Raw genomic sequence first — 19,475 nt, forward strand, 5'->3', positions numbered from 1 at the left:
AAAATCACAGTCTCAGAGCAGATGGCCTCTGCTCAGAACCATTTTCCATTTTCCACAGTATTCTCCTTCACTTGAGGAAAAATAAGTGGCTGCCACCACATCTAAAGATAAGGTATGTTTTGCTGGTAGTTCTCTCCAATTGAAAGGAAGTGTTACATCCAGCTCAGGTAATTGCAACTCCTACGTTGGCATGTGAAGAAACAAGTGGTCCCTCTGAAGCTGCCAAGACTTCAGCCTACTTGACCTTACAGGTTAAGACCAAGTCCTTGAACTTCACCTAGAAATCAATTGCTAGTGAGTGCAAATTGTGGATCATTACAATGGTGTGCTCTTGCAGAGAAATGCTACCTAATAACTGGGGTGCTGGATTTCACACTAGAGGTCCGAATAGTGTTAATATGTACTACTATGTAAGCTAACCAAAAAGGTGCCAAGCTATACTGAGGACCACATTCAACTATAACATGTGATCTCTGTTTTAAGGGCAGATGATTTAAAAAAAAAAAGAGAGAGAGACACATGCTAAGGAACTGCTTGCTTCTACAGAAACAGCTGGGGACCAGCAATACCCTTGTCTGTGAACCATGGCATAAAATGGCAAACGGACTTCTGCAAGTGAGATTACTGATATTTCCACCATTTTCCCCCCATCAATGTACAGTATCTCAGTCTTGTCTAACAAATACTCATCCATATTTTATTCTTTGTTAGACATAGCAAAGGAAGGTTTGTAACTACAGACCTGTATACCACTGGCATACTGAAGACACTGTAACTGTATTTCACTTCCCCTCTGACCTACTTTGTTCCAATGCATGTGATGGGGAAGAAAGGGGTAATCACAGAGAACATATGCTTTACCATGGCTACGTCCACACTAGCCAAAAACTTCGAAATGGCCATGCAAATGGTCATTTCGAAGTTTACTAATGAAGCGCTGACATACATATTCAGTGCCTCATTAGTATGCAGGTGGCTGCGGCACTGCGAAATTGATGTGGCTCGCCGCCGCACGGCTCATCGAGACGAGGCTCCTTTTCAAAAGGACACCAGCTACTTCAAAGTCCCCTTATTCCCATCTGCTCATAGGAATAAGGGAACTTCAAAGTAGGCGGGGTCCTTTAGAAAAGGAGCCCCGTCTGGAAGAGCTGCACAGCGGCAACCCGCATCAATTTCGAAGTGCCACGGCCACCCGCAGGCTAACGAGGCGCTGAATATGTATTTCAGTGCTTCATTAGTAAACTTCAAATTCAAAGTTTTTGGCTAGTGTAGACACGGCCCATATGTTAGAGGGTCTTTAGGTTGGTAAAAATTCTCCAACAATACTCTGGGGTCTCTCAAAAAGAAGGGGACAGAGGCACACTAACTCCAGCGATTCATTCCAGGAGTCCCAGGAACATGACAAACACGATGATGTCTTTTCAGCATAGATGCTTATTTTCATCCACCACCAGGGCGATGGTTGATTAGTAATCAACAAACTTTATCAGAGCTGTTTCCATAGTTTAGGTGTGCCTCAAACTAAGGTGGTCAGAGTCAAAAGGACTTGAAGATTCTAGAAAGTTCTGGAGTTGCTTCACTACATTATACTCAGCTTTCCTTCAGAGTCTGAGCTTTGAAGCAGAGTGGGTTTTTTTTTATGAGAGAGAGATATTGTTTGGGTCAGCAGGTGACTGGAAGGAAGTCAGGATCTTGCCATTTCTTATGGAGGAATCAATAGCCTGTACACGTCTCCAGTTCTCAGCAAGTATCACTTGTTGTGATTGTTGAGATGGTGGGTAATTGTGAGCAAAGGGAGTTGATCCAGTTGCTGTTACAGGTGAGAATTCTACAAGATAGTATTTAAATATGGTTGACTTCAGAACCACAACAGAGACACCCTGTAAGCTCAAGGAAAGACTCTGCAGTGCAGCAGAATAACCAGTACTAATTATATTTTAACCCATCCTAGGGCTCTCATATACACTCTCAAATGTAGTTTGATAAATTTGTTGCAAATCTTGCTATAATGTCATGATCTCATATGTAATCAGTGACAGCAATCTTTACGTTAGTATACTTAAGAATTAAGGTGATTAGGAAGACATCTTACCTCTGTGGAGACAGTAAGTGTGTGATGTCCTTTCAAGGGTTTTCAAGGTTGGAGTCTGGGTGACAATAAATCTGACTAGGTCCTCTCAAACCTTTCTTTGGCATCATCTTACCTTGCTGATTATAACGATAATCACTTTGTAGATTTGCATTTCATCTGGAAGAGCACCAAAGCACTTGCAAATTCCATATCTGTCTGTCTACTTTATTACACCAACTGCAGAACTGTGCCACCAGTTTAACAGAGCAAAGCAACAATGCAGCAGTTCAAGAAAGGAAGTGAATACCATTGTACCTAAATGAAACTAGTGATGGAGTTCATACAATGGCTTGATTGTGACATATAACCAGTCTCCCATTGGGAGTGATATGAAGGCACGCTGGACCAATAAGAACTCTGAGATGTGCAGTATTTGACACAATGTAGCATGGCAGGTTAGAAGTGCTAGACGCCATCATAAATAAGAGCAAAAGAGGTACCTGAGCTGGGACGATCAATGCTATATTCACCTTCTCTGATGAACTGCTCGTAGTGCCACAAATAAAGCAGTTGAGTTAAAATGTTAGCAAAAGCTGCAGAAAAAAATTAATCTTGCAATTCACGGATAATTCTCACTCCATGTATATTGTATATAAGAATTGAGTAGTGTTCTAGGGGGCTAACAACTGACAGCAGCAGTGTAGCTAGGCCTTCTGCGTGTGTATATTTAACAAACATGGTTGTTTAGATCCCACTGTGCCCATGTTTGTTTGTTTGTTTGTTTTCTGTAAAATCATTGTGGAAAGAGCAAAAGACATAAGAAAGTGGATTTCCAATTCTGGAGTTATAAGAGTTGCCAGAATTCTCCGTGTACCAAACTCCTAAAAGACCAGTGTTTTTTTACATTATGTCTACAAAGCAGCCCTTTTCTGAAATGGCTATTTTGAAATAATGCTGCTACACTCAAAAATGCATTTCAAAATAGCACATTGTTTGCACGCATAGGCTGCATCTAGATTCAGTCCAGTGGCCAGAAGCACGATGCAAATGAGAGTACATGAAATTGCAAATGGCTGCTTGTTTGCAAATTTGCATGGCTCATTTGCATATTAACAGCAGAAAATAAGCAGTGTAGATGTGGTTCTGTCAGCAAAAACCCTCTTTGTTGCCAGCCCCTTATCCCTGATCACTGTTAAGAGAAAGCCGTGCTAGTCTATGTACTATCAAAACAAAAAAGCAGTAAAGTAGCACTTTAAACACTAACAAAATAATTTATTAGGTGAGCTTTTGTGGGACAGACCCACTTCTTCTGAAGAACTGGGTCTATCCCAGGGAAGCTCACCTAATAAATTATTTTGTTAGTCTTTAAAATGCTACTTTACTGCTTTTTTATTTTGAAATAGCTATTTCAAAATAAGCACTGTTCCTTGTAGAATGAGGGTTACCAGTTTTGAAATAACTCAATTGCTATTGCATTTTGTAGACAAAAGAATAGTTATTTCAAATAACTATGTTGTGTAGACATACCCTTAGTGCTTATCTCCAGAAACTGCTTACACTTACTTACCCTTCACTAGTGATAGCTTTCCCCAGACTTTTGGCCAGTTGTGTGGTTGTATTTAGAGCTGCTTGAAAATGGTAAAACAATGTTTGTAAAATTTTGCAGTTTCAGATTGCTTCTAATTCACTACAAGAAGGAAGTCCATTTTTGCCCAATTTTTGGATTTATTTATGAAAAATTAAAATTTACATTTTGTCAACCAATTTTGAAATCACTAAAGTTTTTACTGTACTGAAGATCTCTTTTTCTCATTAAAAACTGGGTTTTCAACAAACTAATGTGTTAGTCATTACCAACAATACCTGGCTACAGTTACACTACCCCAATCTGTTGACGGAAGTCACTATTGGAAGAGATTTCCTAATTTCTGTTGACAGAATGTGGCCACACAGAAAAGCCAATCGGACGGGCACTCCACACCATTGACAGAGCGGCTGGACTGCCTGGCTGCTCTCTCGACAAAAGAGGCACCCAGAAGCACAGCAGACAGGGCTGCCCATTGTTCTGGATGCCCTGCCTATTGAGAAAAGCCCCCGCTCCCCACACACATCCACACAACTTTTTTGTTGACAGAGTCTGCAGACAGCGGCATTATGCTTTGTTGTTGAGGGGCAGAATGCTGCTGGCAAAAGTGCTGAGTTTTGACCACAGACTGTCAACAAAATGCATTTTGTGTGTGGAAGTTTACCAGTTTTGTCAACAAAACTGGGGTTTTCTTGGCAAAACTCGCTAGTGTAACCATAGCCCATGAAAACATTCAAAAATGTGGATGTCAGCAATTTGTGATGAAAACTTCAAGCTGATTGTCATTTAAAATTTTCATAAGAACATAAAAATTGCTATAATGGGTCAGACCAAAGGTCCTTCTAGCCCAGTATTCTGTCTTCTGACAGAGGCCAATACCAGGTGTCCCGGAAAGAAAGAACAGAAAGGTAATCCTCAGGCGATCCATTTCTTGTAGCCTATTCCCAGCTTCTGGCAAACAGGCTAAGGCCATCGTTGGATCTATCCAGCAATATATTTGTCTAGTTCTTTCTTAACCTTGTTATAGTTTTGGTCTTCATAACATCCTCTGGCAAGGCATTCCACAAGTTGACTGAGTTTTGTGTTAAAAAGTATTTCCTTTTTGTGTATTACTTTGCATTTATCAAAACTGAATTTCATCTGCCACTTTGTTGCTCCGTCACCCAGTTTTGTGAAATCCTGTTCTAGCTGCTTACAGTCTGCTTGGGACTTATACTATCCTGAGTAGCTTTGTATGATCTATAAATATTGCCACCTCACTACTTACCCTTTTTCTAGATCATTCACCTAAGACTGAGGTCATTACTGATGCCTGTGGGACATCACTGTTTACATCTCTTCATTCTGAAAATGGACCATTTACACTTACCTATGTTTTAACCAGTTACCAATATATCAGAGAACACTTCCTCTTATCCTGTGATAGCTTACTTTTCTTGAGAGTCTTTGGTGAAGGTGAGAGATCCATTTCCTGGACACCACAGTACAACCCACTGATGGCCAAATTAATACCACTCTCTACTAAAAACCCACTGACTGCTACTCTTACCTACATGCCTCCAGCTTCCATCAAGGACGCATCACATGATCCATCATCCTTATCAACTCCTTAGGTACAACCACATCTGCTCCAATCCTACTGACAGAGACCAAAAACTTCAAGAACTCTATCAGGCATTTGTAAAATTGAATTACCCACCAGGAGAAATGGGAAAAAAATTTAAAAAAAAACCAAAACAAAAACAGATTGACAGGGCCAGATGAATACCCAGAAACGAGCTACTTCTAGATAAGCCCAAGAAGGTTAATAACAGAACAGAACACCACTTGTCATTCCCTATAGCCCCCAACTCAAAACCCTCCTGCGCATTATTGACAATCTGTAACCTATACCAGAACTTGATGCTGCATTCTCACAGACCTTGTGTGACAGACTTATCTTTTCCTACAGATAACCGCCAACCTCAGGAAAATTCTCATGAGCAACCACACGCCACACCACAGAAATACTAATCGTGGAACTTCTCCTTGCAACAAACCTCACTGCCAACTCTGTCCACGTATTTACACTGCAGAGACCATCAGTGGACCTAACCATGTCAGTTACATGATCAGGGGCTCATATTCCTGCACTTCCACCAATGTGATATATGCCATCATGTGCCAGCAATGCCTCTCTGCTCTGTATATTGGACAAACTGGACAATAGCTTTGTCAAAAAATGAGTGGACACAAATCAGACATTAGGAATCTGAATACACATGAACCTGTCAGTGAGCATTTAAATATAGCGAGTCAGAGCATTCAAAACTTAAAAGTCTGCATTCTATAAGAGACTTTAACACCAGATTACAAAGGGAGACATCTTAATTGGAGTTCATTCTCAAGTTTGATACTTTTCACCTTGGACTCAAGAAAGATATCAATTACTTCACGCATTACAAAGACAGTCTCTGCACCATTGATATTTGTACTGATCCCAGGCAGCCCACTGAACTTAATAGACTCTTGCAAAAACTATTTTTCACTCTTTTCCCCTCTTCTATCCTATTCAGCTGATTTATCATTTATCTTTCTTTTATATTCTCTTCATCTCAGTTATCATTTATCAGAATTTTCCAGATCTGAAGAAGTGGATCTGTCCCACGAAAGCTCATAACCTAATAAATTATATTGTTAGTCTTTAACTTGCTACAGCACTGCTTTTTTTTTCTTTTTTCTTTGGTGAAGGAGTTTGTCCAAAGGCTTTCTGAAAATCTTAAGTATATTTTGCACACTGGATCCCACTGTTCCACATGCTTGTTGACCTCCTCAAAGATCTGTTAGATTGGTGAAGAACAATTTGCCTTCACAATAACCCTGTTGACTCTTTCCTAATTAATTATGTTCATAGTACTGAAGTCCAGCTTGAGTTTACTTAAACCCTTGTACTCTGAGTGGAACATAGGTCATCTACAAGTCTCCTGCACTTCACTCTGTCTCAAGACACAACTTCTAGCTGACTCTAAGAGTACACCAGTTGTTGTCCTTCAGTCTCAGTAGATCTTCTCCATGTTGTCCATGGTCTCCCTCTTTTTCATTTTCCTTGTGGGTTCCATGTGAGAGCATGATGGACTATGCTGGATGATGGTTTTCTGAGAGTGTGGCCTAGACATCCCCACTTTCTTCTCTTGATTTGACTGTCAAGTGGTCCTTGTCCTGCTCTGTTTCAAAGCTCCTTATTTGTGACAAAGTTGTGCCATTTGATGCCAAGGATGTACCTCAGACATCTGTTTATGAATGTAGCTTTTAATTTGAAGGCTTTTTAGTACACAAGGTCTCATATTCATACAGTAGCACACTCTTCACGTGTTTGTTGAAGATCCGCAGTTCCACCGTCGCAGATACTATTTGTGAACTCCACATGAGACGAATAGTTTTGAATGCTGCTGTTGCTTTCCCTATTCTGGCTCTGAAATCCTTGTCTGTTCATCCATCTCTGCCCATAATACTCCCCAAGTATGTGAACTGCTCTGCATTTTCCAGGTCATCCCCTCTGAATGTGCACTGGTTGATCCTCATTGTCTTGGTCTTTCCCTTGTTAATGTTCAGTCCAGCCATTGAAGCAGTTTTGTCTAGCTGGTGATCCTTTCTTCCATGCTTTCATGTTGTTGTGAAAGGAGGGCAACGTCATCAGCAAAACCACTGTCCTCTAGCTGGTTGAAAAGTGCCCATTGAATGCCCCATTGATGGCCATCTGTTGTCCTTTTCATAATCCAGTCCACTGTGATCAAGAACAGGAAAGGTGATAATAGGCACCATTGTCACAATCCTGAGAGTATGCTGAGGGATTCTCTCAAGAAGGCATTGTGAACAACTTGGCATGTTGAGACACCTGGTATTTGAATGGATCAAGTTAATAATTTGGGATGGGATGCCATGGTTTGCAGCAAATTCCACCAAGTGTCTCTATCAACACTGTCAAAGGCTTTTCCAAAGTCTATGAAGGTTATGTACTGGGTGAAGTTCCACTCAAACTACTGTTCTCTGATCACTGTGAGAGGTGCTGTTTGGTCAGTACAAGATCTCTCATTTTGGAAGCCGGCTTGTTCTTCCATGAGCTGTCTATCAATTTCTGTCTTCATTCTCTCCAAGAAAATGCTGTTGAACGCTTTTCATGGAATAGACAGTAACGTGATGCCCAATTCTTGCATTCCTTCAGGTTGCCTTTCTTTGGAAGCTTGATAAGGTAGCCATGTTTCCAGTCTTGTGGGGTCTCCTCAGTGTCCCAAATTTTTCCAAATAGATGTTACATCACGTTGACCAATGTCTCACTACCTGCCTTGATCTGCTGTCATTTTGCAGAGGTATATTCACAGGTGGTAACTCCAGAGGTTCCATGTGGACAGGGTGAATCAGTAGCTCTTTAAACTGTTCCTTCCATATACTGAACTGCTCACTTGGGTTCATTAGCACACATCTCTCCTTACCTGTACTGGCTGATCCACTGTGTGCTGTAACCCAGCTAGCTTACAAGTGATGTCAAACAGTTCTTTCAAGTTTCTCCATCCTGCAGCTTGTTCCGCAAGGTTTTCCACAGAGATTTTCTTGTTTCACAGCCTTTTTAACAGCAACGAAGGGTCCTGTGGCACCTTATAGACTAACAGAAAAGTTTTGAGCATGTATGGCTTCCCCTCTCTGTTTTTAACAGGAGGGGTGATTATCCATTGGAACAAACCACCATGGCAAGTGTCGGAGGGGTAGCCGTGTTAGTCTGGATCTGTAACAGCAACGAAGGGTCCTGTGGCACCTTATAGACTAACAGAAAAGTTTTGCGCATGAGCTTTCGTGAGCACAGACGCACTTCATCAGATGCTGGTCTTGGAAATCTGCAGGGCCAGGTATAAATAAGCCAGAGCCAGGGTGGGGATAACAAGGTTAGCTCAGTCAGCAAGGGTGGGGCTTACTACCAGCAATTGTTGTTTGGGTCATGATGGCACTGTTTTCTTCTCTTACAGTGTTTTCTAATTTGGGATATACATTAAGCTCAGCCTCCACTATGGTGTCTTTAGATAGTTTCCATGCAGCTTGCAGTGATTTCACTTTCAGTGCTTTATCTTTTAATTTGTTTAACTTCCTCATTTTTGTATAGCCCCCCCCCCTTTCTAAAATTAAATACTGTAGTGTTGGGCTGCTGTGTTTTCCCTGCCACTGCGAAATTAAATTTAATTACATTATATGACTATTACCAAGCTGTGCAGCTACATTCACTTTTTTGGACCAGACCTCGTGCTGCACTTAGGGCTAAAACAAGAATTGCCTCTCCTGTTGTGGGTTCCAGGAATGGCTGTTACAAGAAGTAATCTTTTAAGGTGTCAAGCAACTTAATTTCTGCATCCCATCCTTAGGTGACATGTACCCAGTCAATATGAGAATACTTGAAATAAATCCCCCATGATTACCAAGCATTTCATTTTTATAAACTAAATTCTAATCAGCATTTCAGTTACTGTCAGCATCCTGCTCAGGGGGTCAGTAATATACTGCAACTGCTATATTCATGTTATTAGAGCATAAAATTATTATTCATAGAGATTCTGTGGTAGTTTAGTTAACTTTAAGACTTTTACTTCATTTGATTCTATGCTTTCTTTCACATACATTGCCACTCCTCCCACAAGCAAGACCTGTTCTGTACTTTTGATCTATTTTGTACCCTGATGCACTGATTATCCTCATTTCACCAAGCTCCTGTGATGCTTTTTATATCGATAACACTATTAAATATGAGACACACTAGTTCACCCATTTTATTATTTAGACTTATTTCTATATAAGCACTTCAAAAATCTTTCACTTTTTATAACTTGTCTCTGCCATTAAATTTGAAACATGGAGATAAACATCTCTCATAGAACTGGGAAGGACCTTGAGAGGTCATTGAGTCCAGTCCACTGCACTCACAGCAGCAGCACTAATTGAATGGGTTTCTTTTTTAATTTAATTTTAATTTCCCAACATTTTATCATCTTCCATCTTCTCTTCTTGACGACGTGAAGAATCCCTATTAATTGATCCTCTCCATAGGGATGCCTCTGTTTGAACCACATGCTCCTCTGCAGTTATATTTCCCTCCACCTTTAGTTTAAAAATTGCTCTCTGACCTTTTAAAGGTTAAGTGCCAGCCACCTGGTTTCATTTTGTTTTAAGTGGAGCCAATCCATCCTGTATGGGTTTCCCCTTTCCCAAAAGTTTCCCCGAGCTTCGTACACCAGAATCTCATCAAACTAAGACCCTGCATTTCTGCCTAACTGGCTCTATGCATGGAACAGGAAGCATGTCAACAAATGCTACTGTCATATGAAAGTTAGCTCTAGGTCTATAAACACAGTCCCTAACTTTTTTTTGCAGACATTTTAAAATGGGACCAATTTGTTCATTGCTGTTTCTCACACACGTTCTGGAATAAACAAGGTTCTCCTCAATGTGTAACAGAGGCAACATGCAATAATTTGATTTTGAGAAGATCTATGTATTGTAATATAAATAGCATTGTTATATAATTTAGTAACCTGATCTCTCAGTAATTTACAAACATTAGCTTCTTAACACCCTGTGTGATAGATATTATACCTTGTTCACAGATGGATAAAGTGATGCATGGTAAAGATAAAGGCCAGATTGTAGCCGGCCATTGCTCACGTGCCTGAGGGAAGGTCTGGTTGTAAAGTTTTCTGTTGTGCAAGGAACAGTCCCCATTATGCTTCTTCCTTGCTCCCTCCACAGCACAAACCACCCCAAAGCTGAAAAAAAAAGTAACTTCTCTTGAAATTTCTGATGAATATATACATCTTTAGGGAACCAGCAGTGGTAAAAGGAGAGTCATTCCTGAACTCTACCTACTTAATACAGCTACATGCCACCCCCCCACACACACACAGAGCAAAAACTGAGATCCAGGTGACCTGTACATATATATACTGTCAGTGGGAAGGATGAGAGTAGAGCCCAAAAGTCCTGATCCCCAATCTCCTTCTTTATTTTCTCCATCCTCTCCTACCTATCTTTAGTGAAAAACCATACACAGGAGTATTAGTGTCATCTCAAATCATTCATGTGGTCTTTGGATCCATAAACCAATGAATGAGCTGAATCTAATAATTTTTCCTGTCTGACAAATGTATGGCTATTGACAATATTTTAGTCTTAACATTTATTAATACTTATCAAGTATCGCATAATCCAAACATAATGTAATATAAGTTTCTGTTACGTGAAAAGTGTTCTTCATATTATTTCATTCAGGTTTGAGAAATTGCTTATACAACAGCTGGAGAATACATTCTGGTTAAGTAAACTGTAATGTTGAGCTAACTGTAATTTGCCTTGTAGTGTGGGAACAGGATATGAAAAATGACAGCAAATAGGGTATTTTTCTTGCTGTTGTTATGTTGACTAAATTAATGTAATGCTGTACAATTACTGTAATACTCTTGGTTAAAAACAGAAGTCAGTTTTGGATTGGATGATCATAATGAGGCACGTGGAAGACACAAAGATAATTAAATGTGTCTGTAGGTTAAACACTATGTATGTTAGAGCAGGGGTAAGCGAACTTGCTATGTCGGGTCCGACTTTTCATCCCTGCAATTAGCAGGGTCCCCCCCAACCTATCTAAGTTATCCAAACCAACTGAATTTTTGGTTATGATCACATTAAAAGAAAAAAAACCCTTTGGGCATGTGTAAGAAATTATGTAGAATGTAAAAACTTTATGAATTGGTATATAAATGTGAATACACATACATAAAAACAATAATGTATTCCAACATGTTTAATGAGTTGGATGAGCCTGAGACCTGCCCTTCACTTTGCGCACCCCTACACTAGGGAGTTTTGCGGATGGCCTGAGATGGCAATGTTATTACAAAGTCTAGAATACAGTGGAAACAAGTCTGCTTCTTTCAAGTGTGTGGCATGAATGTTCTAAAGCTTTAAGGACAGATACTGCATTCATCATATAAAATATCTAACCTGTAACTATATGAAGCAAATCTTATAAAATGTAGGAATAAAAATCTGTGTTGATTACTTACTATGGGAGCCATTTAGCACATCTAGCGTCATTCGAGATTATCAGTTTCACTTCAGTTCGACTGGAAATAAATACAGATCAGGGATAATCTAAGGCTATTACCTTAAGGATAACTACTTGACAAGCAGAGCCATGCTAATGGACTATGACATTTTTCAACACTGATCTGACATTACTCATTGTATCAGAATGAAATGCTTATCTCTTTATTTCAATACATTATGGCAATCTTTCATTCTGCACTAAGGGACCCTAAAACATCTAAATTGCAAAGTGTGTGGCATTGAATAACTGACTCTTGTAAAAGAAACATAGTCCAGCTTCTGAAGTTATAAGACAATAGTAACAGAAAATGATCCATTCCAACACACCCTGTATTATTTCTGTTGAGTGTATGATGAATTAGACGTGTTTTGTACATGAAGTATTGTGAAGAAAACAATTTTGGGGTGGTATTCTTTGACCCATGCTCACTGAGTAGTCTCTTATTCTGCATATTGAAGAGTAAGACTGTACTTCATGAAATTAAGGGTGGCAATATGGATCAGATGAAATATGCCAAAGTTAGGAAACCTAAGTGTATCAGTCCAGTTCTTCTTATGATTTTTTTTTTCAACCAAGGAGGAGAACAAGTCAAAACTTTGGCCTTTGGAATGCCTGAGTGGCTTATCATTTGTAAAGAATACCAACGTTCGTTAGTGAGAAACAAGCCCGCTGTGCAGCAGGAAAGCTTGCCTCTCTCACCAACACAATCTAATAAGATATTACCTCCCCTAGTCTATCTTCCTAATATCCTGGACCCACACAGTTACAATACTGCAGACAGCTTCATTATGGTCATTGTTCCTCTAACATCAACACCTATCTGTGCACTATTCTACCTTGCACACAAATAGTAGGGCAAGATAAATGTCCTTGCTAATACAGTTTTCTTCACAGTGTACTTGGATAAGTTGAATTTAAGTGTTTGTTGAGTGTATCAAAGCAGCAAATTTTAGTCCTGTGAACAGACAGTAGGGTGACTGCTACCACTATTCCGAATGTAGAAAAAAAAATCCAATTATGTGTCATACATTTTACAGTAAATTGAGGGAACAGGAGCCCTCATGGAGTATATTTAATAGGGAAACGTTCAGTTAGCTAATCCTCTATGTCAATGCTCAATAAATCAGTAGTTGTGTCCTGCTGAGATCTAGTCTTAATATACGGTTTTAATTTTCAATTCACACTCCAATCCTCTGAGAAAATGTGACGCTGAAGAGAGGTCAAGGGAAAGGTCGAGCCAGCTGCATTGTGCTCTAGCACCCCAGCAGGTGGGGAGCCAGAGGTGCTGCTTCTAAGGTAGTTCTGCCCAGGTGCGGATCCACTGGCCACAGCCCCAGCTCGAGCCCGCCCCCACCTCAGAGGGTCGCAGCCGGCCCCCGGCCGCTCCGAACCAGCAGGCGGGGGTGGGGGAAAGGCCGGTTTTCCTTCGTCGGGGCCGGGCTCTGAGCCGCTGCGGGCGTTCAGCAGCGCGGCCCTGTAGGGCTCGCCTGGAACCTGCGGGCAGGCGCCAGTAGCGCGCCCGGGGCACTGAGCCGTCTCCTGCAGGGGCGCGGCGCTTCTCTCACGCCATCCCGGGCTGGCCCTCGGCCCGTCCGTGAGAGGACTGCGGGCTCGGCCGCTCTTTCCCCGCTCCGCCGGCGGCTTGTCCGCCTTCGCTGGGCCCGCTCGCTGCCCCCGCGGCTGCAGAAGGGGAGACGGCGCGAGCCCCGCGTGGCGCTGCCGGGGCCCGGGGAGGCGGCACCGCCGCTGCCGCTGCTGCTGCCTGTGACTGGCCGGCGGCGCTGTCTCTCAGCCCCGGCGGGGCGGGGAGGAGGCGCGCTGTGTAAACAAGGAGGGAGGGGGCTGGCTTGATGTCAGCGGGTCACATGGAGTCTCATATGGGCCGGGGAGGAGGCGGTGGCGGGCTGGCAGCTGGCAGATGCTGCTGCTGCTGCTGCTGCCGCCGCCGCCGCCGCCGAGGCGCTGGTACAAGGAGCGCCCGTCCAGCCCTCGGTCCTTTCTGCTCGCGCCGTGTCGCCCCTGACAAATGATGTGTTTTGTGATCGCCGCGATGAAAGGTAGGGGCAGCGCCGCGGGCCGGGGCTCGGCTGCCTGGGGACCCGTTCCCTCTGCCCGAGGCCCGCTCGGCCCGCTCTTCCCGCCGACAGCCGGCCGGGCCCGGGCGCGGGTGGCTGCGGCGAGTCCGTGGGGCGAGCCCCGCGCCCAGAGAGCGCTGCCCGGCGCGGCGGTCCCGGCGCGGGCGCCTCCCCTTCCCTCGCCCCAAGCCCAGCCTGAGCGCCTACTGCAGGGCGGCGTCTCCCCTGACCGATCGCTGGCCCCCTCGCCCCGGGGCCGCCTGCCAGTGTCGGGTCAGTCCCCTGGCGCCAGCCCTGCCTCTGGACTGGCTCGTCTGTTGCCTTCCTGGGCGAGGGGAGACGCGGCTGAGCCAGCTACTGCCTGGAGAGGTGTTTTCTTCTTAGTCCGGACAGCTGAGGTAGCCCAAGCTTCTTCTGGGGCTTGCGCTTGTTTGATTTAGGGTTAATTGGATCGTGAAAGTGACCAGACACGTGCGGAGAGGTTCCCCTTTCGTTTGTGTCCAGATCAGCCCTGTGGTTGGAGAACAACTGTACTTTATACTTTTCTGTAAAAGTTGGCGGATAAGAGAGGGATTATCTGCCCACATGATTTGCAGAGGGAGAGGTTGTGATTAACATAGTTGGGGTTGCATAAAACAGACGTGCTGCATAATCCTAACAAAATCTCCACGTTAAAATATACTTCTGATCAAGAGGCAGAGGAGTGTGGGGTGTTCTGTGGACAGTTTGTGTGGTTACAAATGTCAGGCCCCAAAAGCTGTACATTTTAAAATAAGGTTTGGTTTGAAAGAAAACCAGAGAATGCTCAAGTGATATTTTAAAATCTGACATTTTCTCTGCTTTCAAATCCCAGTCCTTCCTGAGAGATAATGAAAGTTTGAGGAGAGTCAGAAAGATTTTTGATGAGAAAGCAAATGTTTACAGGTATGTTGTCAAATGGTCTGTAGTTTTCTAATATAATGGGATCCACAGATATGATGTACTGCAGTATATTTTTAAAGCAAGAAAACAATAAAAACATATTTAAATCTGTTAAAGTATTTAGATAAAACCTTCTTTCTTTGTAATCTAGTCTTTGTATATTTATTATTTTAGTTTCCAAACTCAAAACTGTTTTGTCACAGATCTCATTTTTAAAAAAATATTTGAAACTGAATATTTAATGATGATCCTACTAGAGAGCAAAATGTGTGCCTGCCTGAGTTTTTTACTTTCCAAAGACACAAAGTGAAAGACACCAATATTAGTGTGCAGTGACAGCATGATAATTTACAGTTGCTAAGATTCTCACTCTTTTTAACACTGAAGACTTGGTTAACAGAAGATAGTACCATCCTTTGATCATTAGCATCTCTAAATTAGGTTGACAAAAGACTGTAATTGAGGTGATCCAAAATATTTGTTTCTGTGAAAAAAAATTAAAAAGCATAATTTGAGCATGATTTTTAAAGGAAATTATAACAGTTCTTCAAAATGCTGCTGGATGTACTGACAAATTACTGTTTCTAAGTTTCCCTCTGCAAACATGTAATTGAAGAGGAAAATCTGAATATATACCAAAGAATATATCCTTAGATTATACATCGCATGAGATTGCTTATGGAAGAAACATAATGGAACGTTGTAAGATGAGAATAAGTTGTGTTTTGAGAAACTCACTTTCATAACTCCAGAGTTATAGTCATCCTTGTTTTTGAGCTTCAATAAGCTATTTTCCATATTCTGTAAAGCTGTTAATGCTTAGTTTTTGTGCTTATAAGCTGTAGGTATAGAATAGTTTTATAACTAGTTAGGTTGATGTTCACTCTTTTGGTAGTGTGAGGCATTTCTCTGGTTTCATTGGAAGTACATGCTGTTTAATCTTTTATCTATTAACAAATTTATTCATTACTTTTAACAGTTTTGCAACAGTGACTTTTAAGTGGTTCGCTGGATAAGCTTCAATAATAAGAAATGTATTTTATTGTTTTTTTGCTTTTGGTATTGAGGATTTCAGAGTACAGAGGTATTTTGTTCTTGTGTTGCTATTACCAAAGTGGTGCTCGGTATTGTCTCTGACAAATAGATTAATCAAAATCACCACTTTTTTTTTTCCAAAGCCCATAGCTCTTGCCTACACATTTGTCTTGGAGTGACCTCTGGCTGCCATGAAATAATAGATCTGCAGGATTGTGCTTTAAGAGAAGTTGACCAGAAGCATTGGGAATGCAGTTTCTTTATATGGGTTCAAATGCACAAGGGAGAAACAGAATAATTCTAGGTGATTAGAATATTTTATTTATTCTTGATGCTGCATTAGCACTTTGGAGGTATGTGATCATTTATAGTTGCTGTGAAGTTGAGATGATGAAAATGGTATGTGGAAGAATGTGGAATGGTACAAATTTCTGTACCAGATTTTTTTAAAAAACAGCATAGAAACATTAAATTTTTCCCTTCCGACTTTCATTCCGGTCCTGAAATTGACTCCCTTTGGAAAGGATTGTGCATCATGCAAAACAAATGCTCTGAAAAATTCTTACATCGTTTCTTTCCTTCTGAAATATGCAGCGATTTCTAGCACATATAGGGATTTGAAAGAATTACAAAATATGGTTAACTCTAAGCGTGTTGCTTTCTTTGAGTGGTACATTTAAAGGCCTGGTAAACCAAAGCACAGCCAATGTCAAAGAGGTGGATGTGATTAAAGCAGTTTGCCCTGTATGAAATGTAAATTTTTTATTTCAGCTTGAGGGGAAAGCTTTCTGGTTTTGAAAATAAGCGTTGTGAACATTTTTGTCTATGATGTTAAAGGAAATATGTTGTGAATTGATTGATATTTTTACTTGTTTGTCCATTACTACAAATTAGTAACAGGTGATTAAGCAAATCTTGTATAAACAAACTCAGGCTATATATTTTTTTTTTTTAAATTTATGGGAAGAGTGTGATGCTACATGTTTGTCTTACTGCTCTGTTTAAAAAAGAAATGATATGCATGCTATTTCTAAGTAGAATAATCCTTGGGTGGATCTGAGTATTTGTTTTGCCATTAACTAGAACAGGAGCAAGACTCGGTAGATTCCATAAATGTGTGTAAAATACACCAGATTAAAAATTCTGGTTGACAAAATGTCATAACTAGCAATGGGCCAAAGGCACAAGTAAGCCATTGATGCTGAATTTGGCTTTTACAGTCATTTTGGCACACCTTCATACAAGTGAAAATTACCATCCACAATGCAGGATGGTGGGGCATCAGATCATTTCAATGGGACTTCAGAGTGCTAGTACATTTCTGTATGTGCTCAGCTGGCAGCATCACCTGTTCCCTAGGTAAATAAGCTGGACAAATTACTTCAGCTTCAGTAAAAATGACCCTAGAAGTACTTCACTAGGTTTGTGTTGGAGATTGCTAAATAGAGGATCCTAATGGTATAAGGGACATTAAGGCTATGTTTATGCTTCAGAGATCTTTCAAAAGATGCTCTTCCAGAAGATCTCTTCTGAAAGAATTTCTCTTTCTAAAGAGTGTCCACACAGGAGGGATTGAAAAATCAGGTGCCACAAGGACTGCTCTTTCGAAAGGAAGACCCTGAGGAGTGTCCGCACATTTTCTTTCAAAAGCTTATTTCAAAAGAAGTCGTTCTTCCTGAGACAGGAGTGGAAGAACGCTTTCGAAATGAGCTCCACATTCTTTCGATTTACTTTCGAAAGAACACTTTTTGTACGTAGGTGCCCCATGGGATCTTTTGAAAGAGCCTCTTTTTTTTTAAAAAATCTTTAGAAAGAACTTGCTAGCTTGGATGCAGCCAAAGTGTAAAATGTGTCCCAGCTTCTTTGCATTGAACATATTTTATTAGTAACAGAGGAGTGCAGCATTTGATTTAAGTTATTGTTATTGACTCTTACTGTTCAGACATAAAAAGTACAAAGCAGAATTTAAAACAAAGAAGCAAAAACTCGTGAGTTAAATCATTTGTAATGGTTAGAAATCTAATTAATGGTAAGAGCTTATGGTTTAACCATGGAAAGATATTGCCCTGTTTTTTTGGCTGGCTTCTGTATAAGCTATATTTTTGAGTGTTTGCACTGTTAGTAACTTTAAAATATTGTCCACTTTATTGGTTTACTGAAGGCCTGTGACTTTCCTTATTAGTGCTATTTTTTTTTTGTTTTGTTTAGTGGCTGCCTGTCATAGCACAATCTGTGAATATTTGTTGACAGACTCCTTGTGTTCCTCACTTCCCGAAGCTTGTTGAGCCCCCTTTGCTGCTGCTGACTACAATACCTTTTATTTTGTAAGATTGGGACCAATAGGCTTGCTAAACAAATCACTGTAGTTGAGCTGTTCTGAAGCTATTGAGCTGACCTCTTGAGATGCTTTTGGGCACATTTACTTACATTGACCTACTGACTATGAGATGCTTGTGGAAGAAGCATGTGCTGTTTGCCAGTAAACCACCACATACAGAGGACTCTTCATGGGGGGAGAAAATTAGTTAATTTTAAGTTGTTAAGCCTGGCATAACTTGCAGTGTAATTTTATTGCTGATGAAAATTCAAAACTTTCTCTAGTGAGCAGTCCAATACAGAGCTCTTGTTTAACATCAGTGGGAAGGTGATGTGTGGATTGGCTGCAGGATCAGGCCCATGAACTTGGCCCCTGAGAGTGTGTATATTTCCTTGACATATTAAGGAATATAGCTGTTCTGATGGACCTGTGGCTACTTAATTCAGTGGACTTGTTATATCATGTTGGCTGTGCCAAACTAATCGCTTTTGGGTTCTCTGGAAGGCTATAGAAATTTGCCAATAAAAGGTGGGAGGGCAGAATTGGTATGTATGCCTGATTTTTGTGTAAAATTCATAGGCAGCTTTATGCACCTTACTAACCTCACTTGCAAACTGATTCCACAATGTGAAGAGCAGCCTAGGCTCCTGCTGAAGTCAATGGCAATTGCAAGCACTGATCTTGTCACAGGATAAGGGTCTTCTATGATATAGAGCTGTTGCCTTCTTAAAAAACATTAGCCTGATTAAACTGGCTGACAACAGAAAGACATTACACCATTTTTAAAACAATTTGGGGATTTTGCTGAATGTTTAGACTGAAATTCAGTCAGTTTATGGGAAGACTCTTCAAGGACCTTCGTGCTGGGCAAACGTCAAAGAATTATGTCATTCTGCATGGGCTAGGAGGTGGGGATGCTTAAAGCATTTGGGAGGTGATCTATATGCCAACTCAGTATGCCAGCACAGAAGGCAACTTGGAGTGAGGCTCATGTGGCAGATGCATGGGCCTGGTATGAGGTGGATGGGAAACGGTTACGGCAACCATAGTCCAAGAAACTGGTCGCAAAGAGTCTGCAATTTAACTTGGTTGCTGGCCTTGGTGGTAGATATGTGAGTATCTGTCTGCATTACTATGTATTTGTATTGCGGTAGCACCTAGGGTCATAGCCAGGTGTTGGGGTCCCACTACGTTGGACATTTTACCAACATATGACAAAAAGATTGTGCCTATTAATTTAAATATATTTACAATTTAAGTTTTCGTTTCTCATTCTCCTTCTTCTCCTTGCAAGACTTCCACCTAGAATAATATTTCTCACACTTTGTATAGCATTTGAAAAATTCATCTTT

General features: G+C 41.1%; 1 protein-coding gene across 3 annotated transcripts in view; it reads left to right on the forward strand.

The window, feature by feature from the left end:
* Positions 1-19,475, forward strand: part of RORA (RAR related orphan receptor A) — a 610,113-nt gene that overhangs the window by 480,386 nt on the left and 110,252 nt on the right. Inside the window, exon 1 of one of the 3 annotated variants that reach the window (XM_075006387.1) lies at positions 13,699-13,832. The exons of the other annotated variants lie outside the window; for them this stretch is intronic. Within the exon in view, the coding sequence (XP_074862488.1) occupies positions 13,802-13,832 (31 nt within the window). The 5' untranslated portion in view covers positions 13,699-13,801. Of the gene's footprint in view, positions 1-13,698; positions 13,833-19,475 lie in introns of those variants that run through there. 3 annotated transcript variants of the gene reach the window in all.

The sequence above is a fragment of the Carettochelys insculpta genome, chromosome 12, assembly GCF_033958435.1.
Source record: "Carettochelys insculpta isolate YL-2023 chromosome 12, ASM3395843v1, whole genome shotgun sequence".
In the NCBI taxonomy this organism is placed as follows: Eukaryota; Metazoa; Chordata; order Testudines; family Carettochelyidae; genus Carettochelys; species Carettochelys insculpta.